This window comes from Zootoca vivipara, chromosome 3, assembly GCF_965207765.1.
Source record: "Zootoca vivipara chromosome 3, rZooViv2.hap1.1, whole genome shotgun sequence".
Taxonomy (NCBI): domain Eukaryota; kingdom Metazoa; phylum Chordata; class Lepidosauria; order Squamata; family Lacertidae; genus Zootoca; species Zootoca vivipara.
In genome coordinates, this window is record NC_142586.1 from 64,568,543 (window position 1) to 64,596,196 (window position 27,654).

The following is a 27,654-nucleotide window of genomic DNA, read 5'->3' on the forward strand; positions in this document are numbered from 1 at the left end:
ACACAATCCTTGCTGCTAGAATAATCCAGTGCAATAACGTATCTCTATCTTTAGGGACAGCATGCTGAAGATACACTAGTAAGTATGTTTGGGTCTAACCATACTTCAAAATATTGCTTATCTTGGATGCCATTTCATAGCAGTACTTTTTAGCTTTGGGACAGTTCCACAAGCAGTGGATAAAATCTGCTTCATCCATTCCTCATTTACATCATCTGCCATTTCCTGTTTTACATACTGTATTCTAAATACAGTGGTACCTTGGTTCTCAAACTTAATCCGTTCCGGAAATCTGTTCCAAAACTAAAGCGTTCCAAAACCAAGGCACGCTTTCCCATAGAAAGTAATGCAAAATGGATTAATCCGTTCCAGACTTTTAAAAACAACCCTTAAAACAGCAATTCAACATGAATTTTACTATCTAACAAGACCATTGATCCATAAAATGAAAGCAATAAACAACGCACTGCAGTCACACAATTAATCAATCAGTAGCTGAACTGGGTTCCACACAGTCACAAAAACAAAACAAAAAGAGCCGCAAAAACAAAAACTCAACATAAATAGCAAAAAGCAGACAGACCTCAGCATAACACTCAAAATAGAAGCGTGGCGCTCAAATCAGAAACGTAAGACTAAAAAATGGTAGTGTGGCACTCCACTCAAATCGGAAGCATAACACTCTTACGGAGCACGTTCGGCTTCCGAAAACAGTTTTCAAAGGAACACTTACTTCTGGGTTTGCAGTATTTGGGTTCCAAGTTGTTTGAGTACCAAGGCATTTGAGAACCAAGGTACCACTGTATCCGAGTTGATGTTAAATGCCACATTGTCCAAAGCTTTATAGAATTAGCTATCAATGTTAATGTTGAAATATATTTGGAATTATTTCCCCATATATATTTCCAGATATTTCTTGGGATTGATGTCCCAGTCATAGAATTGAAAGGGAGTTGGAAGGGACCCAAGGGTCATCTAGTCCAACCCCCTGCAATGCAGTCATATCATCCCAATTTATAACATAGTTCACTTGTGTACTGAGTGCTATATGAATATTTTTTAAAAAACAACATGCTTTTGACAAATTAATTTCTCAACATTATTTGGCTGCCTTAATCCTTCTCTGTAAGTTCACAACCAATTATATTTTAAAAATCTCTAATTTGAAAATATTCATACAATATAAATTCTATATCTCCCAAACCTTCTCTCACTTGGTCTTGCCCTGTATCTGATCGTTACCCATCCAATCAATAAATATTTCAAGCTCGCTTTATGCCAGTTAGCAAATCATCCTGAAGTTCCCTTTTTATTGAGCAGTGGATGAAATAGCTGTAAAAACACTGCTGGATCCTTTCTCTAATTTTCTGTGTCTGGAGTGCATCCATAACAATGCTTGGGGCAGAGTTAAATTAGTAGAGTTGTGGAGTTAAGCTAGTGTACCATAACTTAATTCAGACTTCTATTAAAAAATAAACCCTGCAAATGGTACTGATTTATTTGACCAGCCTTTTAAATTATGAGTGTATGCTATATGTATACTGGTCTTGAACCACGTTTGTCTACTGCAGAACAGGAGTTCCCTAGGAGGGAATACATTGCTATTTTTCCGTGGCAAGAAACATAACGCTCCAATCTGGAGGTGGAGAAGGTATTCTGTTTCTGTTTCATCCTTGAATACCAAGGGAATGGATACATAGGAGAGAGCAGGTAGGGTTAGAAAAAACTGTTTGAAGTTATTTTTTCTCTTTTGCACTCGGCCCCCTGTGACTGCTGTGAGTAAGGGGACCTTTGCAGAGGTCAAGTCTGCTGATTCAGAGTCTTAGCTTGAAAGCTCATGAAAGTTTCTGAATGTGTTTAAGTCTGCTGCAGCAGAGGCCTGATGGGAATAAAATTTAGGGATTAAAAGGTGTATTTCAATTAAACAAAGCTCCAAATTGAATTTAATATTTAATAAGGCATATGAAACAAGGGAGGAAATTAGATAGGAGCACTTTGGAGTCTTCATTTCCTTAGTTAAGAAATCTGAAAAGGAGCAGAATTCTGTTTCCCTAACAGGATAACAATATTTTCTTCTTTTGCAATTTGGGCTGCAGTAAAATCTTTTCCAGCAGGTGATCCTTTATTAATCATATGTTTTGCAAACATGACAATTAAAAGGCAAACATGACTATTAAGTCTTAACTCCCTTGTGATACAAAATAAATACACCCAGAGGGTGTTTAGCCACACATGCAACAGATGATTCCATGCTTGGAATGTCAGAGTAGTAATGTCCCCCCCCCCCAAAAAAAAGATATGGCACACATAGCTTATGCTTAACTTTGATACAGGCTTGCTATTTTACCTGTACAAGGCATCATACTTAGGTGCTGAACTTTTTTTCATTTCAGGCCTGTTCAGGCACACAATTTAGTTATATCCATTCTTAAATTTGTTTTGAGTGCCTTATGGTGCTTTGTTGCCTTAGATCAGAACATAGCATTGCAGGGGGTTGACCTAGACCAGGGGTTGCCAAACTTGCTCGGCTTCGGGCCCGTGCCCACCGCACTGATCGTGTGGAGGGCGGGGGAGCGCGTGCCCACACACTATTTCCGGCTCACTTCCAGGTCGGAGGAGCACCAGAAATAGCTTGTGCGCATGCACATGGGCCTCCTCCGACCCGGAAGTGTACTGGAAATGATGCTTGCACATGCGCACAAGCTATTTCCGGCGCTCCTCCGACCCGGAAGTGGGCAGCCATGCCGCACCAGTAAGAGAGGGCGGCGGGGGTCGTTGCGGGCTGGATAAAAGAGGCCTTCGAGCCGTATCCGGCCCGCGGGCCATAGTCTGGGGATATCTGGACTAGACTCTTGCGCTCCATTCCAACTCTACAATTCTATGGACCATTTTGTAGTAGCAGCAGTAGTAAATATATGGTCTGTTAAACATTTAAAACTTCCCTAAACAGGGCTGCCTTCAGATGTCTTCTAAAAGTCTGGCAGATATTTTTCTCTTTGACATTTGATGGGAGGGCGTTCCACAGAAGGCCCTCTGCCTGGTTGGCTGTAAATTCACTTCTCACAGTGAGGGAACCGCCAAAAGGCCCTCGGCGCTGGATCTCAGTAACCGGGCTGAACAATGTGTGTGGAGACGCTCTTTCAGGTACACTGGGCTGAGGCCATTTAGGACTTTAAAGGTCAGCACCAACACTTTGAATGGTCCCGCATCGTGTTCTCACAGTGGTCAGCCAGATGCCTGTGGCAAACCTGGAAGCAGGACCTGAGCACAAGAATACTCTTGCTGCTACCGGTAGTAGTTTCCAGAAACTGGTATTTGAAAGCACCTGCATAGCGCTGTGTCCCAACCCAGAGAGAATATAATATAGAAAATAAGGAAATGTGTACTGTACATACATTTGTACTAACCACAGCATACAGTCTTTCTTAGAGCAGAATTTAATTTAAAATGTATTCTATATATACCGCTTCCCATGGAATTATTTACTCCTCGTGTCACTGGGATTTTAGATTGGAAATGGCACTCTACCTTAAAATGAGAAGCATGCCTTGTTTGAAGTAGCTGTTTAAAATGTATTTATGAGCAAATTGTAGCTTATCTTTCCCCCAGTTCATTGGTGTTCTAAGACACATCTGCATTTGTAATGCAATAAGTTAAACTGAATTAAATCCTCATAAAACAATACTAAGTAGAAGACATTACTTTGCGATTCATGCCTTGTTAACAACTTGCAAAATTAGCTCAAATGAGACTTTGTCTCTTGTTTTGTTGTTTGAAAAAGAAAATGCAGTTTGCCCTCTAGTGGGAAGGAGAGGGGGAAACGAATACAAGTTGTGAAGATCAGAGCCTATGTTCAGTCTCATCATTGCCCTGGAATAGGAGGCCAACAGATCACCGAGCCCAAGACCTCATCCTCTCAATTTTTCATTTTAAGGCCAAAGCGCCTTGAGATAATTGGCCACACCCCTGATGAACCTATGGAATGCAGACTTCATTGCATCGAACTGCCAGACGGTGGGAGCTGGCAGTTTGTTTACTGCAAAGTAGATGGTCATGGATGAAAACACACTTACTGTGTAACCCTTCATATCTTTACTTGGAAGTACCGTATTTCCCAATTACTGCCAATAGGGGTTCAGTAGTCATCCCTGCTCTTTCAGACATCTTCTGAAAAAGACCTTTCAAATCCGAGATTCTTTGCCAACCAGCTTTTGGTTGCATGCTTCATGCTTTTATTGTAGTATTTGTGTTTTTTACTATTTTGTGGTATTTTATTTGAAAGCAGTTTAAAAATATTTAAATAAATTAGATCAAATGCTCAATAAAGACAAGCTGTAGTCCATCCTCTGTATCAGCTTTATGTGAACAAATCAGGAGTGATGTGGAACGTACAAACAGGTTGCCTGGAAGCGCCCATAGCGCCATAACAGAACAAGACCAGGTGGACCAGGAATGTAGGAAGCTCTCTAACACTAGGACAATCCCTTAAGTCCATCTTGCTCAATATTGTCTATGGTAATAATAATAATAATAATAATTTATTATTTATACCCCGCCCATCTGGCCGGGTTCCCCCAGCCACTCTGGGCGGCTTCCAACAAAACAGAAATTCTAAAACACAGAAATCCATCAAACATTAAAATACAGAGATCCATCAAACATTAAAAGCTTCCCTAAACAGGGCTGCCTTGAGATGCCTTCTAAAGGTCTGGTAGTTGTTGTTCTCTTTGACCTCTAGTGGGAGGGCATTCCACAGGGTGGGAGCCACTACCGAGAAGGCCCTCTGCCTGGTTCCCTGTAACTTGGCTTCTCGTAGTGAGGGAACCGCCAGAAGGCCCCCGGAGCTGGACCTCAGTGTCCGGGCAGAACGATGGGGGTGGAGACGCTCCTTCAGGTATACCGGACCGAGGCCGTTTAGGGCTTTAAAGGTCAACACCAACACTTTGAATTGTGCTCGGAAACGTACTGGGAGTCAATGTAGGTCTTTCAGGACCGGTGTTATGTGGTCTCGGCGGCCGCTCCCAGTCACCAGTCTAGCTGCCGCATTCTGGATTAGTTGTAGTTTCCGGGTCACCTTCAAAGGTAGCCCCACGTAGAGCGCATTGCAGTAGTCCAAGCGGGAGATAACTAGAGCATGCACCACTCTGGAGAGACAGTCAGTGGGCAGGTAGGGACTCAGTCTGCGTACCAGATGGAGCTGATAAACAGCTGCCTTGGACACCGAGTTGACCTGTGCCTCCATGGACAGCTGTGAGTCTAAAATGACTCCCAGGCTGCGCACCTGGTCTTTCAGGGGCACAGTTACCCCATTCAGGACCAGGGAGTCCTCCACACCCGTCCGCCTCCTGTCCCCCACAAACAGTACTTCTGTCTTGTCAGGATTCAATCTCAATCTGTTAGCCGCCATCCATCCTCCAACCGCCTCCAAGCACTCACACAGGACCTTCACCGCCTTCACTGGTTCTGATTTAAAAGAGAGGTAGAGCTGGGTATCATCAGCATACTGATGGACACCCAGCCCAAACCTCCTGATGATCTCTCCCAGCGGCTGCATATAGATGTTAAAAAGCATGGGGGAGAGGACAGAACCCTGAGGCACCCCACAAGTGAGAGCCCAGGGGTCTGAACACTCATCCCCCACCACCACTTTCTGAACACGGCCCAGGAGGAAGGCGCGGAACCACTGCATGACAGTGCCCCCAGCTCCCAAGCCCTCTAGACGGTCCAGAAGGATGTTATGGTCGATGGTGTCAAAAGCCGCTGAGAGATCCAGCAGAACAAGGAAACAGCTCTTACCTTTGTCCCTAGCCCGCCGGAGATCATCGACCAGTGCGACCAAGGCAGTTTCAGTCCCATGATGAGGCCTGAATCCTGACTGGAAGGGATCCAAATGGTCCGCTTCTTCCAGGCGTGCCTGGAGTTGTTCAGCAACCACTCGCTCAATCACCTTGCCCAAGAATGGAAGATTTGAGACTGGGCGATAGTTGGCCATATTGGCCGGATCTAAAGATGGTTTTTTTAGAAGCGGTTTAATAACCGCCTCTTTCAGCGGGTCTGGGAAGGCTCCCTCATGGAGAGAAGCATTTACCAACCCGCGAAGCCCATCGCCCAGCCCTTCCCGGCTAGCTTTTATAAGCCAGGATGGGCAAGGATCAAGGAGACAGGTGGTTGGTTTCACTCGTCCAAGCAGCCTGTCCACATCCTCGGAGGTAACAGATTGAAATTGATCCCACAAAACTTGACTAGACAGGACTCTAGCACTCCCCCGCCCCGGCCCTGCTCCCACGGTGGAGTCTACCTCTTCCCGAATCTGAGCGACTTTATCTGCAAAAAACTTTGCAAAATCATTGCAGGAGATCATGTGGCCCATACTGGGCCCGGATGGAGCAGGTGGTTCCGCTAAATTGCGAACCACCTGGAAGAGTCTCCTGCTGCTCTTTTCTGCAGATGCGATGGAGACGGTGAAGAAGGTCCTCTTCGCCGTTGCCATTGCCACTTGGTAGGCTCGAAGTTGAGCTCTAGCCCGTGTCCGGTCTGATTCAAAATGAGTTTTCCGCCACCGGCGCTCTAGCCGTCTCAATGACTGTTTCATCACCCTCAGCGCCGGGGAAAACCACGGGGCTGTCCGGGCTCCATGCAATCTGAGAGGGCGCTTCGGAGCCAGACAGTCAATAGCGCTGGTTAACTCCGCATTCCAGCGGGCCACCAGGGAATCAGCTGAAAGGCCATCGACATGGGATAAAACATCCCCTACCACTCTCTGGAAGCCAATTGGATGCATTAAGTAGCGGGGGCGGACCATCCGAATCGGTCCCACCTCCCTGCAGAGGGGAAGGGTTGCGGAGAAGTCCAGTTGCACCAGAAAGTGATCTGACCATGGCACTTCTTTTGTTTCGCTTTTACTTAGCAGCACTTCAAGGTACAAAGTCCTCTCCCAGATCTACCTAGAGATGCTGGAGATTGAACCTGGAACTTTCTGCATGCAAAGCAGATGCTCTACTACTGAGCTACAGCGCTGCCCCAAGAGGGAAGGCAGAGTAAACGGGAAACATCACAACGGTTAAATTTAGATAAAAGTAGCACTGTGCATTTACCGTTGCCTTTTCCAGCATTTGAACATGCCAAGGGGCCATATGGAGTAGTCCATCTCCTGGCATCCTTGCAAATGGATATGCACAAACATCAGAAGGGAGGGGGCATTTGGTAGGGATGTGGGAGAGGGCCTTCTTGGTAGCTGCTCCCAGACGTTGGAACTCCTTTCCTAGAGAAGTTAGATTGCCAGCCCAACGTATAATCTGTTAGAGTAATCTAACCTAGGTTACCAGAGCATGGACAACAGTTGTTAGGCTGTGCCTGCCCAGATAAGGGCATCCACAGATCTCTCTTCACCTGACCCTACTTTCCAACTTTCTGTATCCTTGCTTGGTACACCAAAACTGTATTAACAGTATGACTTGACAGTTTACTTAAAAACTGTAGGCAAAATTTATAACACAGCAAGGTGAACAATTATAGCACTATCATGCCCCTATGGCTATTTCAGGGTTTCTGTATGGGATTCCCCTTGATTTTTGGAAGTCCTTTGCTCAAATTCCTGATATTTTAACTTCTTGAAATTTTATGTATTATTTTATATTGCATATTTTTTTATCATAGTAGACCACATTGACACCCAGGTGGTAAAAAGTAGGATCTCATTTTTTTAAATAAAATGTGACCTCGTCCATCTACTGACTATAGAAATCTTGCACTTACCTTTTCATCATGAAGTGATTAAAGGAGGTGCATTCATAAGAGATGCCTTTCCGACACCAAATAATGTAAGCAGCCATAAAAGAAAATGTAAAGGCATGCAGAAGAACCACATCAGATCATTGTGGCTCCTTTCTCCTTCCTGATCCCATCTCTTTCATTCTCTGCAACCCTTTCACTCTGAACTTGTTTTGTGGGCTTTCTGTAAAAATTATAAAGTCTAAACATTGTTATTTAAATGGATTCAGGTGGATCTCTGTGGTTCACCAGGGTGGTGTGGTGGGATGAAGAAAAAAGTTGCGGATCATGCCTTATAACAACTTATAAAATGAATCAAAATGCACTGTAATGTTTTTTTTCTCCCATTCGAAAACATGTTTTCCTAGGACATTTGTGTAATGCTGCAATAGCCCCATCGTGTGGTCTCCTTTAAGCTATGCAATAATTAAACATGTCACTGTAAAAAAAGAAAATGGTGTAACTTAGGCCAGTTCAAGGACCCTAGAAAAGATACCAGCCCCATGCAATATTTTTTTTGAGCAACCTACATTTTCAAAGCACGATTGTGGCATAATTACTAATAAGTACCTAAAACTGCATAAGGCAAAGCTAAGGCTATGTGCAATATAATACACAATCAGTGCCACAGGAGAACTACTAAAAAACTGGAAGAGAAAATGTTTTGTAGGGAGCATCATTTCACTGTTAGGTTTCCTTAAGTGCAAAAAGTTGGTAGCAGCGTCAAAATATAGCTGGAATCATGGGGATCCATCAAGTATATGAGCGAGAACTCAAATGGGCTAAGCGCCACACCACTGTGCATACAAGTACCACAGGAATCCCTGCAGTAAAATAAGCTTGCGTACATACCAGACAATGCTTAAAATGCTCCCACTCTGATAAGTTCTTGATTTCTAAGTATGACGAAGAAATGTTATCTCCAGCTGCATGTGTATTATGTGCAATGGAACTCTTCGTTATGAAAGAGGGATAAAACACACACAGTTCTTGGTCTCATTGCTCAGGGCAATTTTCCTTTCTCAAAATCTAGGCCAGAACCTCAAATGGTCACATGTGACTCTTCATTGGCCCTGAACTGTGATGTGCACATGGCTAGCTTGGCATGGTGAATGTGACTGCCTCCCCCATTGCATGGAGCTCTGTCCATGCAGGAATATACCTGTCTCTAGTTATTTGTGTGCTGTAACAAACATAGCGTTGGTATTATTAATAAAGTTAAATTTATTTTTCAGCATAAAGACAGACAAATATTTAAGTATTTACAAGTATGTAGGCAGGAGAAGCATCTTGGATTGGAAGAAAAATAAAGGGATAACTGTCCATCAGGATATTTGCCCAGGAATAAAAGGGGGGCATGATAAACAGTATTGTTTCAGCAGTTATGAAGACCAGTGGTTATTCATCCCAGTCACATCCATTGCTTTGAAAATAATTAGACAAAACTTGGTCAATAAATATTTCAAACCGCAAATACAAGGGTATTCTTGCGTATTTAGTAAAAAAATGCATTTCATATCCATTGTCATTCATCTGTAAAGTTCTAAAAGCTTTTGTAAGGCATGAAGTCTGAGTACATTGAAACAAAAGCTCATTCCTTAAAACCAATTTATTCTACTGAACTTTCAAAACCCAATTCCACTTTCTGTCCAGATGCTAGCTTGCTACCCTCGCCATCCCCTTAAAACAAATTGAATTTAATTTTTTTTTTGGTGAATACCCTTTTTAAAACGGCAGGTAGGACATTTGGAACAGCAAGTTCATTTTTAAAAAATTTAAAAGCATCTAACCCACTGGAAAAGCTCCAAAATACATTTATGTTTTCATTCTTTTTTAAAAAATGGTTTTAAACAAGTCAGTTCTTTCTTTCATATTCACTCTTTTGGACTTCCAAATCAGGTCCCATGGCACAACAGCCACAGCCTGTCCCTCAGTTCAAATTAAAGCCTGCGTAAATTTTGTTTGCTTTTTTTGGTACCAGGAAGGGGTCCTGATTTGAAGGAGGGCTTCAAAGACTTTCCACTTGAGCAGTCCTTGGCACTATGGTAGCTGCATAAGCACTTTGTGCAAAAGTCAAAACCACAGCCTTCACGGATACATGTTGCCCTCTGTAGATGGGAATCATACTTAGCAGGGCAACCACACCGACTGCAGACCTTCAAGCTTTCAGTGTTTTTCAAAGTCATGGCAACCTGTTGAGCAAAATAAATAAATAAATAAAGTTAAAGGATTTTACTTTTGTAAACATCTCCCTGAATCAAAATGAGCTCATTTAATTAGACACACCATGTTTTTCCAGCTTGCTTGCCCTTCTAAAAAGAATTTAAGGCTTCCTCTACTTCAAATTCTATTGTCAAAATATACAGCCTGTTAAACAGTTCAATATGTTGCTCCCTTAATCTGGCTTCACAAAGTTTGCATAAGAATAACTAGCACACAATATGGGGCCATTGTACTTGAAATTATTACTAATAATGTGGCATCACCAGAAGCCACTCAGAAGTAAAAGCACTTTTACCTCAGAAAACTGTGTGTACCGACTGTAGGAAGAGCTCTGGTTGTCCACCTTGATTCTGGATGCTTTTTTAGAGTTTTGTGCAGCTGATATTTTCTGAACGTGAGTTAACGGTTCTCGACAAATAGCGTATTCCCTTGTATCACCCTGTCTGGAGGCCTTCACGCTGTTATTCTGCCAAGAAAATAATGTTTATTTCAAGACTGCGGATTAAAAAAGAATAGCCATTTGATTTTATGCTGTAAAGTGCTATTTATCTGTTAGTATACACAGACAGCTTCACAAACATCTGAACCTGATTTTGTATTCAGGGAGTAAAGAAACAAAAGCAGAATAAGGAAATTTTGCTGATACTTTGGAGACGTCTTGCTTCTAGTTTCTGGCACTATTCCTACAAAAGACCATCTACTATCTGACCAATAGAGATGGCTCAGCACCTTTGCCAAATTGTCAGGAATTTGCATGAATAAAAGACCCCTGGTGTAGAACAGGGCATGCTGACCCACGGCTTGTATCAGCCCTCCAGGTGGCACATGGCCCAATATCCTCAAATGTGTCTTTGAGGACCTTATTAAAAATTAGATCCTCAAGTTTTTGTTTTTGTTTTGCTTTTTGGATCTTCCAAAGAGAGCAATACAAATATGGATTGGCTGGCAGGCTACTAAATGTATGTGTAGGTCAATATCTTCCCCAAATTTATTTGCAAGAATGGAACCAGGGCTTCAAAAAAAATCTATTTGACAGATTGCCAGTAGCAACAGCCATTGGCCACATTCACAATCCAATCTTGGCTTAATAAACTGAGATATGTCTGAGGTTCATAGAAGTGTAGAGTTGGAAGGGACCACAGGGATCATCTAGTCCAACCCCTTGCAACACAGGAATCTTTTTGCCCAATGTGTATGCATTCACATACAGCACCTTTATGTAAGCAAGTATGCATGACAGGAAGCCTCTATTGGTCATACATTTCTATTCCAACCAAATTGGAATAGAATCTCCCAAACAAACCAGGTTCTAGAAACCAGCTTTAAGCCACCTTTTCATATTCTGACTTGTTTAGAAGCCTTTATCTTATCTGCTGTGTCCTGGTTTGGACATAATGGGAAGCTTTAGTTAATTGTTGCTTCCTAGATTGTATGTTTGCAAAGCACTGTGTGTGGTTGTATGAAGTTTAGAAATATCTCAGATTATTAAAACAAGTTTTGATTGTACAAGCATTGCCACTGGCAATCTAGCATATAGACTCCTGGCATGCTTTGCTGCTTTCACAATTAGCAGTGCAAAACAGCTGCATGCAAAGCTGACCAAGGCCCAGCCCTTACTCTTGAGCCCTGCCACATATATTAATCAGGCCCTATCAAGTTATCTGGCACAAATAAAAGCAGACTAACAAATCCAGCCAAAACTTGTGGGCCTGAGAAAACGAGCAAGTTACCTTTACAGGAGGGGTGTATATACCTTTTCAGCTCAATGGCCAACATGTGAGTGGTAGGTGGGGTCAGAGTCAAAAGTGGGTGGAGCAACAAATCTAAATTGTGCCTTTGTACAGTAGACTAGTTCCTATGCATGTATTTCTCTACCCTCATAAAAGAGGCATCATCAGAATTCGTGGAGGCATTTCAGCCATGCAAGAACAAAGGAGAACGTGTGAGGTGTGTGACCTGGGCCTGAGATTCTCCACCTGCTTTTTAGCTTGTTAGCAATCAGAGGCTTGCAACAGAAATAACGGAACCCACTGCCCCAGTTCATAGATGTGCAGGTCAGGCATCCCCAAAGTGCGGCCCTCCAGATGTTTTGGCCTACAACTCCCATGATCCCTACCCAACAGGACCATTGGTGGGGGAAGATGGGAATTGTAGTCCAAAACATCTGGAGGTTTGGGGGGTGCCTGGTGCAGGTGCTTCAATAATAAAAACAGGGGAAAGTAGAGAATCTTACCAAAGTCAATTTCAGTGCTTTGTTATACATCTGGAAAGCCCACTTGTCATCTTGTAGAATTTTTTTCCACGTAGTGCTCACTTTAGCCACACTGTTGTGAAAAAAACCCATCAGTTATATTCAGAAAATAAGATCAAATCCCATTGCTTAACCAAGTACACAATTCTACCTACAAGGCACCGTTTATAAACCTTTCCATGTTATAAAACTATAGGCAACCTCAGTGCAGAGATGCACATTCATCTCCCTCCCATGCCCTTTTAGGAAGGATGTGCACGTTCCAGAAGTGTCCACGCTAAGCTTAGCACAGCATAGGAGTTGGACAGGTTCATATTCTATTCTGAATAGTTTGAAATGAAATACAAAGCAGAAATGAAAAATGATAAAGGGTTCTAACATCTACAAATATAAATTGTTTTCCCCACCAATGCCTTAACAAATTAAATTGAATGGGTAACATCCAATGTCATGTGAACAGACTTCCCCTTCCTCGCCTCATATGCTCAGAGGGTCTTCCAATCCTCCAGAGTATATTTTGGAGTTTGGTGCAACTGCAGAGGGGAAAAGAAAGAGAAATCCTGTTGCATGACCAACAGGTCTCTTCTGCTGATCGGATGTCACCCATCAAAAGTCATTCTGAGATATTAATATTTATTGCCAGAGCACTGGGAACAGACAGTAAAAGAGAATAGTTGCACAATACTTCACATGGGTATGCTAGCTGACATGTAAGTTATGTCTTCATGCAATATTCGTCCATGAGAAAAATTAGTGCACCACACAGTAAAAATGGTCTCGAGCTTGACCTTATAATTCAGCTTAATGTACAAACATCATATTAAATGAACTCACTTTATCAAGTCCATATAGCTGAGATGTTTTAAGATACTTGCTAGTAGATGACTGAACGTTCCATGGAACAGCTCTCCAAGAATGTCTAATTTATCTAGTCCCATTTTTTTGCCTATTAGATTCCTAAATTCCATGTTTTGCTTGGAAACAATCTTATCTAAGAGAAGAGCCCACGTCTTTGGATTTCTTCTACTAGTTTTTTTCAAAGTTGAGCAGACAAGTTCTTCATAATGGAGGACTGGAAGCAAATTCTTTCTTTGATTAAGATGGTAATTTGGTGTATTTTTGATGTTTCCTGCCAAAAGCATGCTATCATCGTGGGCAGTAGGTTCGTGCTGATTGCCCAACAAAGAGGAATACCCACTGTCCTCATTTCCATTGTCCATTTCACTGACACTCTGAACATGCCTCCACAATATTTCTTGGTTTTCTTTGTTGTTATGTACAGGTTCCTCGCCACTTTGGATGCTGACACCCTTGAGACTTCCATGGTGCAGGTCACTGTAGAAAACCTTCTGATAGTCTTTATTGCAGTCTTTACAAAAGTCTTTATCATAATTAGCAATACAGAGCTCTTCTGATCTTTTCTCTGTTCCACCTGGTTTTAATGGTGAATGTCCACAGTGAACATAGTAGCAATTAACATCACGTTTCATTTTCAAAGTGGTTTGTTTTCAAATATTGTCAGATTTGTATCTAAAACAAAAACAAAAAGACACTAGACTTAAAATTATTTCAGAAGACAATCTACCGTTCATCTTTACTTATCTGGAAGCATTGTTGAAGGGCTGTTCATTTGTTTTAAAACATTTAATTCAGCATTTTTATGTTAATATAAAAGTACGCTGCGGAAATATAGGGCTTCTTATACATGTGATTATTTCTTATTGTTTATAGACTGCTCGCTTTAATACAAATGAACAAAATAACTTACAAAACACATTTTACAAGGCATTCTACCTCCAGCAAAGATGAGGATAAACTGCCAAACTAAAAGTTATTTACTCTGCATAGACAGATTGTATGCCAGGTATGGAGCAACTTGGAAAGCTATAAAAGGAGGGCTACAAAATGGCAGATCAGGATAGATGGTCCTGAATCGGCATGTTTGTCCAATTCCCTGCTGTACAGTTAAAGCCACGGGCCATTTCCAGCTGGGTCCTGGGGAAAGAACGGTTCTACGTTCTCAAGGGTTATTAGGGGTTTTCCCTTCATTCAGAATGCTGCTAGGGAAAGGTCAGGAGAAATAGCCTTTCTCCAAGGCGAGGCAGTCATCAAACCTAGTGGTGGCTAAAAAAAATACAGCTATGGTGCATTAAGCACACCACCAGTCCTTTTCTCAAGCACCCTTCAACAATGAGGTAGTTTGTAAAGTGAAGGGGGTGAGGAAATCTAGATGCCGTTTTGGGCATTACATCCTAAAAGGCAATATATTTTCAGGTATGAGGGAAGATTGCCTCACACTGCCGTCCCCAAAGGAACAATGAGAAAGCCCCCCCTCCCCAATATCAAGGTGAGTGGCAGTTTCTGTATATCTGGCCTCACCCACCGACCCACCCCTATTCGTTGGTTAGAGCAGTCCCAAATCGCTGTTATTTCTCCTTAGCCCGCTGCCATCTCTGAGGGGTTGGGGAGGCGCCTTTTCAAGGAGCGCGGGAGAATGGACATGGGAGGCCCGCCCTGCCTGGTTTCCCCCTTAATAAATGTATGTCTTTCCCGGGGGGGGGGCAGATATTAAGTCGCACCCGGACCCCCTCCCTCCAATTCAAGGCTCGAGCACGCGCTTAATGGCTGCTCCCAACCCCGGCGGGCTCCAGATTACAGAACCGAGGGAGGCGCAACCCCCCCCCCCGCGCCCTGTAGAAATGGTGCCCACCAGGCCTCCCAGAGCAGGAAAAATAAGAGGCTGCGGGGCGAGGTGGAGAAAAGGATCTCGGGGCGGGTAGAAGAAACCATTCAGTTTTTTACGGGCTCCCCAATCCATACCCCACGTGCGCTGTAAGGCACAATTGGGAGGGGGGAGGCGGTTGCCGGGGTGGAGATAAATCCATCTCCTGAGCAGATCGCGGGATAATAAACGAGTTCAATAAACGGAGAAGAGCAAAGGGGGTAAAGGGGATAATCATTTCCCGCACTTTAAAGGAGCTCCCCGTCCACTACGCGGGAGAGCGATGCAGGGCTTCTCCCGCCGGCGGGACTCGTTTCCAGCGTCAGTTCCCTTTTATTGGGGAGAAGAGGGGGAAATATTGACTTTTCCAGCCCATCCATACCAAGCTGGATCCTAATATCTTCCCATCCATTCCTATCAGGCGTTCTTGGGGGGATCTGAGCCCCCCACATCGCCCCCTCCCCCAAGAGAGCATTGCAGCCTTGCAGGCGCCTCTTTCATCCCTTCTTCCCTCCCCTGTACCTGGAACGGAGGAGTCGGTGCACTTCTACGTTTTCCTTCCTACGTTTTCCTTCCCTTTTTCCTTCCTCCGTCCTTTTCCCTAACGGAGCTCTTCCTCGGCGCTGCTTCCCCAGCCGCCACCAGTCCGCTTGCCTGCTCTGGGCGGAATTTCTTTGCCGGGTACTTTTAAAAACTTTGAATCTGGTATCCAAAACTAGAGGAGCCAATGGGGAGCTTCCGCTGAAGCTCGGCGGCCAATACGGGGGAAGTGAGAGGCGGAGACCCAATGCCCGCTCGCGAGAGGCGGAGCTGCCGTTGGGGGTGATTTTCCCTCTCTCTCTCTCGCCTGCCAAGAGGTTTAAAGGCTGAGGGCGCGAGCCTGTACTACTCGGGGCCTTGAGGTGGCGGAAGGGGGAAAGGCGTGCCCATCCCCCGCCTCTCGCGCGCCCTCTCTCTCTCTCTCTCACGAGCTTTGGAGGGAGACGCGTTGGAGCGCGGGAGACGATTTCGAAAGAGCTCGCGCTCTCCTTCCCCGGGCCGTTCTATTGGTCAGAGCCTGGCGCCCAGCCCCGGGCTCCTGCGCGTTCAGGAGACACAATTCGGGCCTGGCGGGCTCTCCGCCTCTTCAGACCTCTTGCCACTACCGTACAGTACAGTATTAGGATAACGGGGGGGGGGAGGAGACACGTAACACTGTACAACTGCCTGACCGCCTCTTAGACATGTTCCATGTCTTTTTAATATAACAGGTACAAGAAACTGGTACTGTATACAATTACGTCTCCTTCCTAAAACTCGAGCTTTCACAATCCTGAATATGATTAACTTGGCAGCAAGTCTTCCTAGATTTCCTAAATTTATTGGGTTCTTATAACACAGACAAGAAACAGGGACCAGAAACTGACCTGGGAGTATTTCCTTCTATGATACCCGATTTTTTTTGTTGGGGGCGGGGAGGCTGGAGTGGATTGGTTTAAGTAAGGAGGCATATTTCATTGTTCAGCTTCTCGGGTATTTTATTTTATACAGTGGTACCTCTGGTTAAGAACTTTATTCGTTCTGGAGGTCCATTCTTAACCTGAAACTGTTCTTAACCTGAAGCACCACTTTAGCTAATGGGGCCTCCTGCTGCCGCTGCACCCCCGGAGCACGATTTCTGTTCTCATCCTGAAGCAAAGTTCTTAACCCGAGGTACTATTTATGGGTTAGTGGAGTCTGTAACCTGAAGCGTCTGTAACCCGAGGTACCACTCTACAGCCTACTAGTTTTAAGCAGTGCTGCTGAAAACAAATCCCAAAGCTAAACATTTTCACAGAATTAGGCTGTAGCTTTAAGTTAAAGTTAGTTTGGAATTAAAGCCACAGCTTGCTCAAATATATTCATCCTTAAAAAGCACACTCGTAACAGTAATGACTCCACTTTGTTGGCCTCCTACACCTCCACATGTGAAAGCATGGAATTGTAGAGTTGGGACTTTTGAGGGTCATCTAGTCCAACCCCCTGCATTGCAAAGGATTTTCCTGTAAACAAAGCTTGGGCTATTATCTTTAATTATAAACCTGCATGTATTCAGGAGAAGCAGGTTTAAGCTGCAAGTATGGGAGTACGGTACATTCTATTCAATGCAGTAGTGCTTCTGGTATTCTAATGGTGCAATCATGTCTTGTTGCAGAGGTCTTGGACAATGAAGCCCAATATTTAGTTTAATCTCTCTTGAAACTTCCCCAGCTACCTGATGGAAATTGCTCCCATTTGCAAATCAAGGACAGCTTGGTGAAGCCTTATCAAACATATAAACATTTTGAAATTGCATTACAATTAATTTTGTTATTACCATTATGTTAAACAATAGTAGAATCGGACAATTTATGCTAGTAGACCTCAGTTTAAAGCTACAGAATGTAATAAGATTCCTTTTGCCATGTCTACCCCATTTTCCACTAGTTTTAGTGAAAGTTGAATGCACCAAGGTTCTTTCCAGGTCATCAGTTTGCAGCAGTTTTATGTTTGTGGCAAAAGATATTAATACATTCCCACAGCTATCAAGTGTTAACTGTGTGGGACTAGGAATATACCACTACCCCATCTAGCTCCCCTCCCCAAACACATCAATTACAAAAGCACAATGGAAGAACATGAGAGGCACTTGGTACAATCCTAGTTGGATGCAATAAGTAATTGTGACAGCTATACTGTCACGTGGGTGGCGCTGTGGGTTAAACCATAGAGCCTAGGACTTGCTGATCAGAAGGTCAGCAGTTCGAATCCCCACGACGGGGTGAGCTCCCGTTGCTCGGTCCCAGCTCCTGCCAACCTAGCAGTTCAAAAGCACGTCAAAGTGCAAGTAGATAAATAGGTACCGTTCCAAGCGGGAAGGTAAACGGCGTTTCCGTGTGCTGCTCTGGTTCGCCAGAAGTGGCTTTGTCATGCTGGCCATATGACCTGGAAGCTGTACGCGGCTTCCCTCGGCCAATAACGCGAGATGAGCGCCGCAACCCCAGAGTCGGTCACAACTGGACCTAATGGTCAGGGGTCCCTTTATACTTTCCTATCCAACGCTTAGAAGACCAGCTCTTAACCATTTTTATTAGCTTGTTCATAGAGCCTCAAAGCTATCCATAGATTCATTCAACAAATAATGTATCATGAATAAACACATAACACTTCATGCCTCTGAAGTGTTTATGCAGATCTTTACATGTAAATAGCAAACACCAACATGTTACTTTTGCCTCCAGCTACAAAGCTATCAGTGTTGAATAAAAATCAATGTAATGCTTTGTTTTTTAAAACAAACAAACAGGGTAAGCAAGAAATACTGCCCCTTAGATAAGGCTATCTGCTACATTGGAGTAGGGTATTATAAAAGATAGTATGGATCTTTCTGCCACAAATTTTAGTATCAAAAGAATACATTATTTCCCCTCTATGTCTAAAGATAAAGCAGCTTATTTAGGGTACTTGTGCAGATTATGCATAAGCAGGGGCTATGCATAAGTCCCATTGAGTTCCATAAGACTTACTCCCAGGTAAATGTGAATAGGATTGATCCTAAAATTGATCTTAAACAGTTACAAGAACGCAATGTTTTATTGAATTCAGAGAGACTTGCTTCTGGATAATCATGTTTAGGATCACATTCTAAATATGCAGCAGATTTGTTGAGATTCTCCTAAGTAAAAACATTTAAATGTTTTATGATCAATAAAGAGCCAAGGCATCTTTCAACAATACACAAGCTAATATTCCAACAAAGAACAATAAAAATTCTTGGAAAATCTTTTACAGCAAATCAGTGTATGAAATAAAATACTACGAAGTTGTATTGAAGGAACTCCCTATACAGAAAGCCAATTTGATCGGAGTTTGCCTCAGTGCAAGGAGTTAACAGCCCACTGGGAAGCTGTGAAGATGATCTTGGACCTCTGCAGTTGGGAAGGGTAGAGCATTTGAGTCTAATGTGATGCCCTTCAGGCATTGTTATACTCCAACTCCCATCATTCCTGGTCAACTTGGCCAGTGGTCATGGATGATAGAAAATGAGGTGCAGCTAGGCAGGCTCTACAGTTCCAAAGTTCCCAGTAAAATTTCCATGTGTGGTGGAAAACTAGAACATGTAAGTATGGGGTGACCAGCTATTTAGACAGGAGGATGGAAAGTGTAATAGTGTTCTCTTTACTCATGGGATGCATGTGCATAACTAGGCCAAAGAATTCAACACAAGTAGGCTCAGATTTTAAAGAAGTTTCATTTAACATAACAGAGGGGCAACCAGCAAAAGCCCAATCCTCTGACTTGCTATGGCAGCAGAGCTGCTAGAATCTTATGTATAATTTTCTAACAATGTCACGATAAATAAATTCAAATTTACATGTGACAAATCCAAGTGCCACTGAAAACAATAGATTTACTTCCAGGTTTTAGATTAAGGTATTAACATTGTAATAACTTAAAACACCACATCAGCTTTATTGCACTGAATTATTTTCGCTGTAAAAAAGCTATTCATTGTCAGTGTGTTCTCAATTCCTTGCCCACCTCTGAAGAGTACGGCACCAGCGTCCATTTAAGAATCTGTCTCAAGTGTCAATTTGCTTAGCACCATGTACAATGGCTCTTGAAAATCCATCATAGCTGTCTGCTCCAAGAAGCAGTTTGAGAATAATGTTAACTTCACCCTTTTTCATAGAAAGAGAGAGATTTCTACATCAGGTAAGCACAAAGCGAGCAGATGCAGCAAGCTAGTTGGTTGCATTCTATACCTGTGGTGTAGATCATCTTAGCCTGGTTGGATCACTTTCAGAAATAACTTCCAATACAGTCTCATAATCAGCATATTCTCTTAGGGACTTTATCATTTCATCTAGCAGTTCCTCCCCCAACATGAACCTTTCAATGTCATGGACTGATCTGCTTATTCTGTGATCAGTAACACGATCCTGGGGGAAGTTGTAGGTTCTGATTTTCTCCGACCTTCCTCTGGACCCAGTCTAATCAGAAAAAGAAAAATTTGATCAGGTTTTTTTTAAAAAAAATACACCTAATCCTTTACAGAGTTAACATAACCAAAAAGACCCATAAGATAAGCCCTCACCCTGAATAGCTTACACACTAAATTGCTTGAGCAAAATAAATACATGAAGTGTAACAGGAAAGGCTTATACCGTATTTTTCTTTTTCCTCCTAAAAAGGTAAGGGGAAATGTCTGTGTGTCTTATGGAGTGAATGTGTGGTCCCTGGCAGCGACGGAGCTGGGGACTTTGGTTCCTGGAGTGGCAGGGGTGTGGCGTGCCACTCATGCGAGCGTCCTAATGGCAGCGCCCGTGCGAGGGGGTGAGGAGCAGCGAGGCGGGGGAAGAGGGCTTTAGAACACTCTTTAGAGCAGGGGTCAGCAAACTTTTTCAGCAGGGGGCCAGTCCACTGTCCCTTAGACCTTGTGGGGGGCCGGACTATATTTTGAAAAAAAATATGAACAAATTCCGATGCCCCACAAATAACCCAGAGATGCATTTTAAACAAATGGACACATTCTACTCATGTAAAAACATTAGACAGGCCCCACAAATAATCCAGAGATGCATATTAAATAAAAGGACACATTCTACAGATGTAAAAACATGCTGATTCCCGGATTGTCCGCGGGCTGGATTTAGAAGGCGATTGGGCCGCATCCGGCCCCCGGGCCTTAGTTTGGGGACCCTGCTTTAGAGTTCCCTCCGTCTGAGAGGCTCTGTGACTTTAATGAGAGCAGCCAGAAGCCAGCGCGGAGGGATATCTTTCTCCCTCGCCAGCTCTGTATTTTTTTTTCTTGCTTTCCTCCTCTAAAAACTAGGTGCGCCTTATGGTCAGGTATGTCTTATGGAGCGAAAAATATGGTAGATCTCTCCATTATGCTTACACCTAAAAAGCACCTACTGTAAGTAGGAGAAACAGAACATGTGTGCTGCATCTCTTACACTTTCTGCTTCTGACAAATTGAGGCTTCACTTCTCTCAGCCAGCCAAACTTTTAAAGGGAACAGGAAGGAGAGCAGATGCAGCCCAGGAGGTGCCTTGGGCTCTCACGAGGCACCTTACCAGAATATGAAGAAAACAAGCAACGTAACTGGGTTATTGTGCCATGAACAAGAGCTCAGATACATGCATCGATTGGATTGAAAACATAATAGATACACAAATGTATGGCATGAAGAGTTAACAAGGAAAGCACTACAGGAAACTTACTTTTCCTGCACAAATACATCACCTACTATACCACACCTCCTCTGCCCAAGGTGCTACCAGAAGAACTGTGAGGGCAGTTTCCTCGCCTTCTGAGCATAGCTAGAAAAGTTGGGGTGCACACAGGGCTACACTTAAGGATATTAACAGATCTGCTGGTAAGCTTTATGCTCACTTTATTTTATTTTAAGTGAGGTGTTAATTATTAAATTACTCTACTTCACTGTGCTGTTTTAAGAAACCTATTTTTTCTCCACCACACAATGCCTATTAAAATTCCAAGCTTCACGCTGTAGATTTCTTCTTTGTGCCCTCCAGCCCAATTATATCATCGGCTCATGCCTTCTCGCCATGTTTGATGTACGTATTTGTCCCAGTAGAACTTACTCAAGTTTCCGGGCACTGATGAAAAGTAAATTAAACATTACCTGAATCTTTCTAGCAGTTTCTGTTTTTCTAGTCTCTTCTTCAAGTTTGATACTGTATAGCTTGGCACGAAGGATCTGCATAGCCCTTTCTTTATTTTTTATTTGAGATCTTTGCTGCTGACACTCAGACACAACACCTGCAGCAGCAATAAAAAATAAATGCCAGTCAAAAACAACAAAGAGTGTGAAGGAAAGGATGAAGGGCAACTTTCAAGGAGCACAGTGAGATCTGAGAAGCAATTAATTTAAGTTACACAACTGCTAGTTTCTGAACTCAGGGCTTGGGAAAGTATATGCTACTGTAATGGCAGCAGTGTGGAGCCTGGTGATTACCAAGATAGCAAAACTTTGCTAGGCAAGCAACACAGAAAGCATAAGCTTCAGTGGGAACAGCACTGTTCCTAGGGCCCTTCATCCCAGACTACGCTGACAAGAACTGAAATCCAAAAGGATCTGGATGCCCAAAGGTTAGTCAACCCTACACTAGAAGCAGGAAGTCTGGTAGGCATTTAGCCCAAACAGAAAAAACAAACACATTGCTATGCTATGTTACAATTAAAGCAGAAAAGAGGTAAGGCGCTGAGGACTGGAAAAGAGAAATATAGGAAAAGCTAAATATTAAGTAGATTTGTAAGAAAGGAAGGACCTTGCTGTGATTATGCTTTATTAAAGGTAAAGCGACCCCTGACCATTAGGTCCAGTCATGACCGACTTTGGGGTTGCGGCACTCATCTCCCGTTATTGGCTGAGGGAGCCGGTGTACAGCTTCCAGGTCATGTGGCCAGCATGACAAAGCCGCTTCTGGCGAACCAGAGCAGCACACGGAAACACCGTTTACCTTCCCGCTGTAGCGGTACCTATTTATCTACTTGCACTTTGACATGCTTTTGAACTGCTAGGTTGGCAGGAGCTGTCACAGGGATTCGAACCGCCAACCTTCTGATTGGCAAACCCTAGGCTCTAAACTTTAACCCACAGCGCCACCCGCGTCCCTTATGCTTTATTACTGGTAGGTTATTCAAAAGGTACACTGTTGCAAATAACATCAGAAGAGGTGAAATGTGGAAACAAACCCTTTGCACTGTTAACTGTAACTAATTCCCGCTTACTCCAGGAATTCAAATACAATCTGCAGAATTCACACTTATGGTTGGTAAAAACTGCAATTCAAAGTGAAAATTCATGTAGAGTCCACTGATAATCTATTTTTTTAAAAGCAATGATTAAGGTATCACTGTATTCACAGGTTAATGCCACATGTATTACTTGTACATGCAAAAGTCTTGAATATGAATAGAACAATTATGTATTTGTGGATGTGTTAGTCACCCAAATACACTTGTCAGAGAAGCAGTGCTGGTGGCAAACCTAGGTTTCCTGACATGTATATATGAAGTTGCCTTACAATGAGTGTCACTCAGTCAGTGGACGCAACACCTCCCCATTCCATGAATCTCCCTGGCACAAAGCTAACTTGCTCAAGGTCGATTTTTTTAAACACCTTAGGGTGTTCTCGGAGCTTTCTCTAGGGTTGTGATTACTGGTGGGTAATGCAAAGTCAAGACTAGCCTCTTGCTTCTCTACATTATGCTGCATGGGTTGGTCGGCAGGTGGCTTCTTCCATAGATCAGCGTCTCAGGGCCAAACACGTTAATCTAGCAGTGGTAATGTGTGCAGGCTTTTTGTGAACTCTGCATTATGCATGCAATTTGCTTCCCTCTGGCGGCTTGTCCAGTTCTCATTTTTAAGGGCATTTGCTGCCTATATCCATGCTTTTTCCACTGTCTCCCTCACACACACCACTTGCTTCCCATCTCCACACTATTAGCTACTTCCTGCCCACCTCTCCGTTTCCTCAGGTTCTTGTGTCCTCCTGTTTCCTCCACTTCACCCCGTGCTCAGGTTATTGGTTTATTTTCCAGCCACCAGCCCTCTGTGTCTTGGCCCCTCACTTCCAGTTAATTCCACCCCACCATTTCTACCAGTCTTCTATCCTGTCTGCAGCTTCCTAGCACCTGTGTATTATGTCCTTGGCAGGCACAGAGGTCTGCAGCCACTCGAAGCTGGCCCAACAATGGCAGTAAGAAGGGGACAGCAACCCCTGACACTGAATGAGACCACTGACGCTGACTGGCAACAGTATCCATACTGACTCCTGGAATCTTCTGCCTACATAGAATTTGTACTGTTACTAAGCCATGCTCCCCACCTCCCACCCCACACTGTTGGTGTAAATCATAATATACAGAAAGAGATTTCACCAAGGTGGGAAGAAAGCTGTAATGTACCTGTGGGAATATGGACTATTCGTACAGCGCTTTCAGTTTTATTTACATGCTGACCACCAGCTCCACTGGCTCGTTTAGTTTCAATACGCAAGTCTTTAGGATTAATTGTCAAATTTATCTGCAATGTGAAAGAGACACACTCAACTTACACTTTGTAAATGAACAGCAGATAATTCAATTTACAAATCATTCTTATTTAAAATGACAAAGCAAGTTTTTCACTGACACCTGGGGCACCCACCACGCTTTAAAACACTCTTCCGAAACAATAAGCTGCCTTCTGCAGAGAACTATGTTTGGATTTGATATCCCTATGTAACTATGCAGACCACCTAGAGCTCCTTGGTGTAAAAGTGGGTTATAAATGAAATAATAAAGTAATTAAATAAATAATTATTCTGAGCATAGTAACTATACATAAAAGAGCGTATCTGAAAGCAGAATACAGTGGTACCTCGCAAGACGAATGCTTCGCGCAACGAAAAACTCGCAAGAATTTTTCTATGGCCGTGCTTCGCAAGACGAATAGGGACGCATTGAAGTCCCTTGCGCTCGCTGCCCTTGCTGACGTGCTCGCCCTTGGGGATCCGTTGCCGGCCCGGGATTGGCTCCCTCAGTGCCGCTGCCGCGCGCTTTCTCCCGCTCGCCCTCGGGCCGGCCCAGGATCGGCCCCCTCAGCGCCGCCGCCGCTCGCTTTCTCCCGCTCGCCTCACACTCTCACTTTTGGCCGCTGCTTCCCGCTGATCAGCTGAGAAGTGGGTACAGTACTGAGCGTTTGCGAGTGTGTGTGTGTGTGTGTGTGGAGGCAAGACGAATAGGAACGCATTAATTAAATTTCAATGCATTCCTATGGGAAACCGTGCCCCGCAAGACAAAATTTTCCCAATACGAAACGACTTGTGGAACGAATTAATTTAGTCTTGCGAGGTACCACTGTATTTGAGCACCTAATTAGAATCAGAATTGTAGTGTTGAAAAGGGACCTTAGCGTCATCTAGTCCTGCAACTCTGCAACTGTATCATACCTCATCTGGCTGTGGTAAAATTGCTACAGTCATTGTGCTGGTGTGAATGCGTCCTTGCTTTTCTGTCTTGGGCACTCTCTGGACACGATGTACACCCCCTTCAAACTTCATTTGTTTATATGTGTTGAGGCCTCCTATAACAGCAGATGCATGTCTCAAACCACCTTCAAGAAAAATAAAAATGTACTGTAACTGTATAGCACAATCCATTTGGAAAAGTTCACTGAAGGATTTATTTTGTGACTGATGATTTTAAGCTTACAACCAGAGTTTGTATTTTGTTCTTAATTTTTGCCCCGTTCGTAGAAAGTTTATAAATAACCGGATATACTGATAACAAACTTGTGTGTTATTGAGTTAAAGGCAGAAGTAGAAAAATTCATCAGCATAAAGAACCTAAGGCGCCCACCACCCACCCCACGTCACCCTCAAATAAAGCCAAACCATTAAGGAACATGAACAGCAGCCAAAAAATGCTGAGCGTCTGTTGGAGTAGTAAAGGCAGAAAACCAGGAGGAGAAGAAGGGGAATGGAACATCCTGAAAGAAGACAGAGCTGGCTGGAACACCAAACAGGAGCATTCCACACTGCAGTATTTTGTTGGGGGTCTCACTCATGTATATTATTGCTTTTACACTGGTTAAGTTCAGACAGTAATCTCTGATCTTATTAACCAGACATATGTTCATGCCCATGGTTTGTGCCTTTGCCTGCACATGCAGCCCCTTAACACCACAACAATCAAACCAGGAAGTTTCCAATTAATCACACTATTCTGCCTCCAACACTCTTCCAGTCCATATCTTTGGTAGCCAACCTATGAAAATTCTCATTAATTCATATAATATTCCTAGAAACTAATTGGATGCAATTTCTTCAGCAGAGTATTCTAAGAGGGTTACTGAAGGCAGCTTCACACAGTGTTTGTATGCTATTTTCATATTACTTATGTGGCTGTCATACACAAGAGTGCATGCATCTTTAAACGCTAGGTGCATACTGGGCAAACCTCTACAATATCAGGTTTCCTAGACGTATTTGCTGGATTTCAATGTTACATAACCACTCATACTCCAACACTCATATTTAGCAGCAGAAAAAATAAGATGTCCCCTACAGCAATGTAATGTGTGGGGTGACACCAGTATATGCACTGGTTACTTACCTATGTCACTGGCAGCATATTCCAGAACTTCAAAATCCCACTTTTTATATGTAGCATACTGTTGATACATATCAAACATCTCTGCTGTGAATAGCATTGCTTCCTGCCCTCCAACTCCAGCAGTCACTTCCATGATGAGATCACTTCTATCTGTTTCTTCTGAAGGAATCAAAAGCAATACAATCTGTAACGAAAAAGGGATGCCTTTCTACCCAAATAAAATCTTCAGCCAACAGTATCCTATCACATACCTTGCTGGAACACATGCAATAAGAACAATAATGCCCTCCCACTAGAGGTCAAAGAGAACAACAATTACCAGACCTTTAGAAGGCATCTCAAGGCCTGTTTAGGGAAGCTTTTAATGTTTGATGGATTTCTGTATTTTAGAATTTCTGTTTTGTTGGAAGCCGCCCAGAGTGGCTGGGGGAACCCGGCCAGATGGGCGGGGTATAAATAAATAATAATAATTATTATTATTATTATCAATATAATATTTATACAGTTGTACCTTGGTTCTCGAACAGAATGTGTCCCAGAAATATGTTCGACTCCTGAAACCATTCGAAAACCAAGGCGCGACTTCCGATTGGCTGCAAGAGCCAGAAGGACATTCGGCTTCTGAAAATCGTTAGAAAACCGGAACACTCACTTCTTGTTTTCTATCGTTCGGGAGCCGAAACGTACCAGTTCCAGGCATTCAGCAACCAAGGTATGACTATATGAAAATAATATTGCATATTATATTCCACTCTGGAATTGTTCTCACAATGAAAAGCAATGTTTTAAATAAAATATAAAAAAGGAAACAATGTACCTGGTGTTTCAATTCTGCTATCTCTTCCTGACAGGAAACAGCTTCTTTTTCCGCCAGCTTCCGCAAATCTTCATGTTCATCTAGAATACAGCTATTGTTAGCAAATAATGCCGATAACGATAATACAACAACTAAAATACCCAGCCCCGTACAAGAATTTCAATGCACTAAATGCAGGTACTAAAAGCGTTACATCACGGCGAGATGGGATGGTCCCTGCAGGAGAAAGCCAAGCTCGGGAAGACTCGCCTCTCTCCCTCTGGTGCAGGCAGGTCGCAAGCTGTGGCAGCCACCACTAAAGGCGGCTGCGGAGCCACAGATCTGCGGCTTAGGGCAACGAGCGCCAAGCGGGCTCTGGCTACGGAGCCTCACCTTCCTGCGCCAGGCACTCCGTGTCGCGCAGCTCCTGCTCCTTCTCCCGCAGGAGGCGAATCCGCGCTGCCAGGTCCGGCCAGGAAGCCCCGCGAAGCAGCCCCTGCTCATGCTGCTCCAGGAAGCGCTGCAGGGCCGGCAGCTCGAACAGCTCGCGCAAGCCAGCCTGGCTGCTGACGGAGCGTCGAGGCGCCTTCGCCTCCCACCGCCCCGGCAGGAGGGCAAGGGCAAGCGGCGAAGAAGACGAGGCGCGTGACCTCCATCTCCTCCGCTGCTGCTGCCACCGCCACAACACACTGCGCGCGACACTCCGCCACATGCCGACGGGAAACCACGCCCTCCCTTGCCCGGAAAGATTCCGCTTCCGGTCAC

General features: G+C 43.7%; 2 protein-coding genes and 1 long non-coding RNA gene across 5 annotated transcripts in view; all 3 read right to left on the reverse strand.

Moving 5' to 3' along the window:
* Positions 1–27,654, reverse strand: part of LOC132591903 (uncharacterized) — a 337,077-nt gene that overhangs the window by 119,365 nt on the left and 190,058 nt on the right. The gene's annotated exons all lie outside the window — the stretch shown is intronic.
* FBXO5 (F-box protein 5) lies at positions 8,975–13,734 on the reverse strand. The gene is made up of 4 exons (XM_035108697.3): positions 13,079–13,734; positions 12,227–12,317; positions 10,289–10,459; positions 8,975–9,962 (listed from the first exon to the last, which is right to left on the reverse strand). The coding sequence occupies exons 1-4, from the start codon at positions 13,732–13,734 to the stop codon at positions 9,711–9,713; spliced, it is 1,170 nt and encodes a 389-aa protein (XP_034964588.1). The 3' UTR covers positions 8,975–9,710.
* On the reverse strand, positions 18,539–27,627 carry MTRF1L (mitochondrial translation release factor 1 like). Of its 3 annotated transcripts, none has more exons than XM_088666278.1 (8): positions 27,283–27,627; positions 26,911–26,990; positions 26,094–26,277; positions 24,929–25,092; positions 23,904–24,021; positions 21,616–21,752; positions 19,730–19,957; positions 18,539–18,639 (listed from the first exon to the last, which is right to left on the reverse strand). In XM_088666278.1, the coding sequence occupies exons 1-7, from the start codon at positions 27,599–27,601 to the stop codon at positions 19,742–19,744; spliced, it is 1,218 nt and encodes a 405-aa protein (XP_088522404.1). In that variant the 5' UTR covers positions 27,602–27,627; the 3' UTR covers positions 18,539–18,639; positions 19,730–19,741. The 3 variants fall into 3 exon arrangements, with proteins under 3 accessions (XP_088522404.1, XP_088522403.1, XP_034964589.2); XM_088666277.1 differs by having other exon boundaries at positions 18,539–19,645; XM_035108698.3 differs by having other exon boundaries at positions 18,539–19,957.

What these genes read in the sequence shown, in the direction of transcription:
- MTRF1L (XM_088666278.1), bottom strand. Translation starts at nt 27,601, where the DNA reads ATGTGGCGGAGTGTCGCGCGCAGTGTGTTGTGGCGGTGGCAGCAGCAG. An exon ending in GGAGTGCCTGGCGCAGGAAG is followed by an intron (nt 26,991 to 27,282) that starts GTGAGGCTCCGT and finishes GCTGTATTCTAG; the next exon opens with ATGAACATGAAGATTTGCGG. An exon ending in TTTTACCACAGCCAGATGAG is followed by an intron (nt 24,022 to 24,928) that starts GTATGATACAGT and finishes TTCACATTGCAG; the next exon opens with ATAAATTTGACAATTAATCC.
- FBXO5 (XM_035108697.3), bottom strand. Translation starts at nt 13,734, where the DNA reads ATGAAACGTGATGTTAATTGCTACTATGTTCACTGTGGACATTCACCA. An exon ending in AGCTATATGGACTTGATAAA is followed by an intron (nt 12,318 to 13,078) that starts GTGAGTTCATTT and finishes TTTTCACAACAG; the next exon opens with TGTGGCTAAAGTGAGCACTA. An exon ending in GGTACACACAGTTTTCTGAG is followed by an intron (nt 9,963 to 10,288) that starts GTAAAAGTGCTT and finishes TTTGCTCAACAG; the next exon opens with GTTGCCATGACTTTGAAAAA.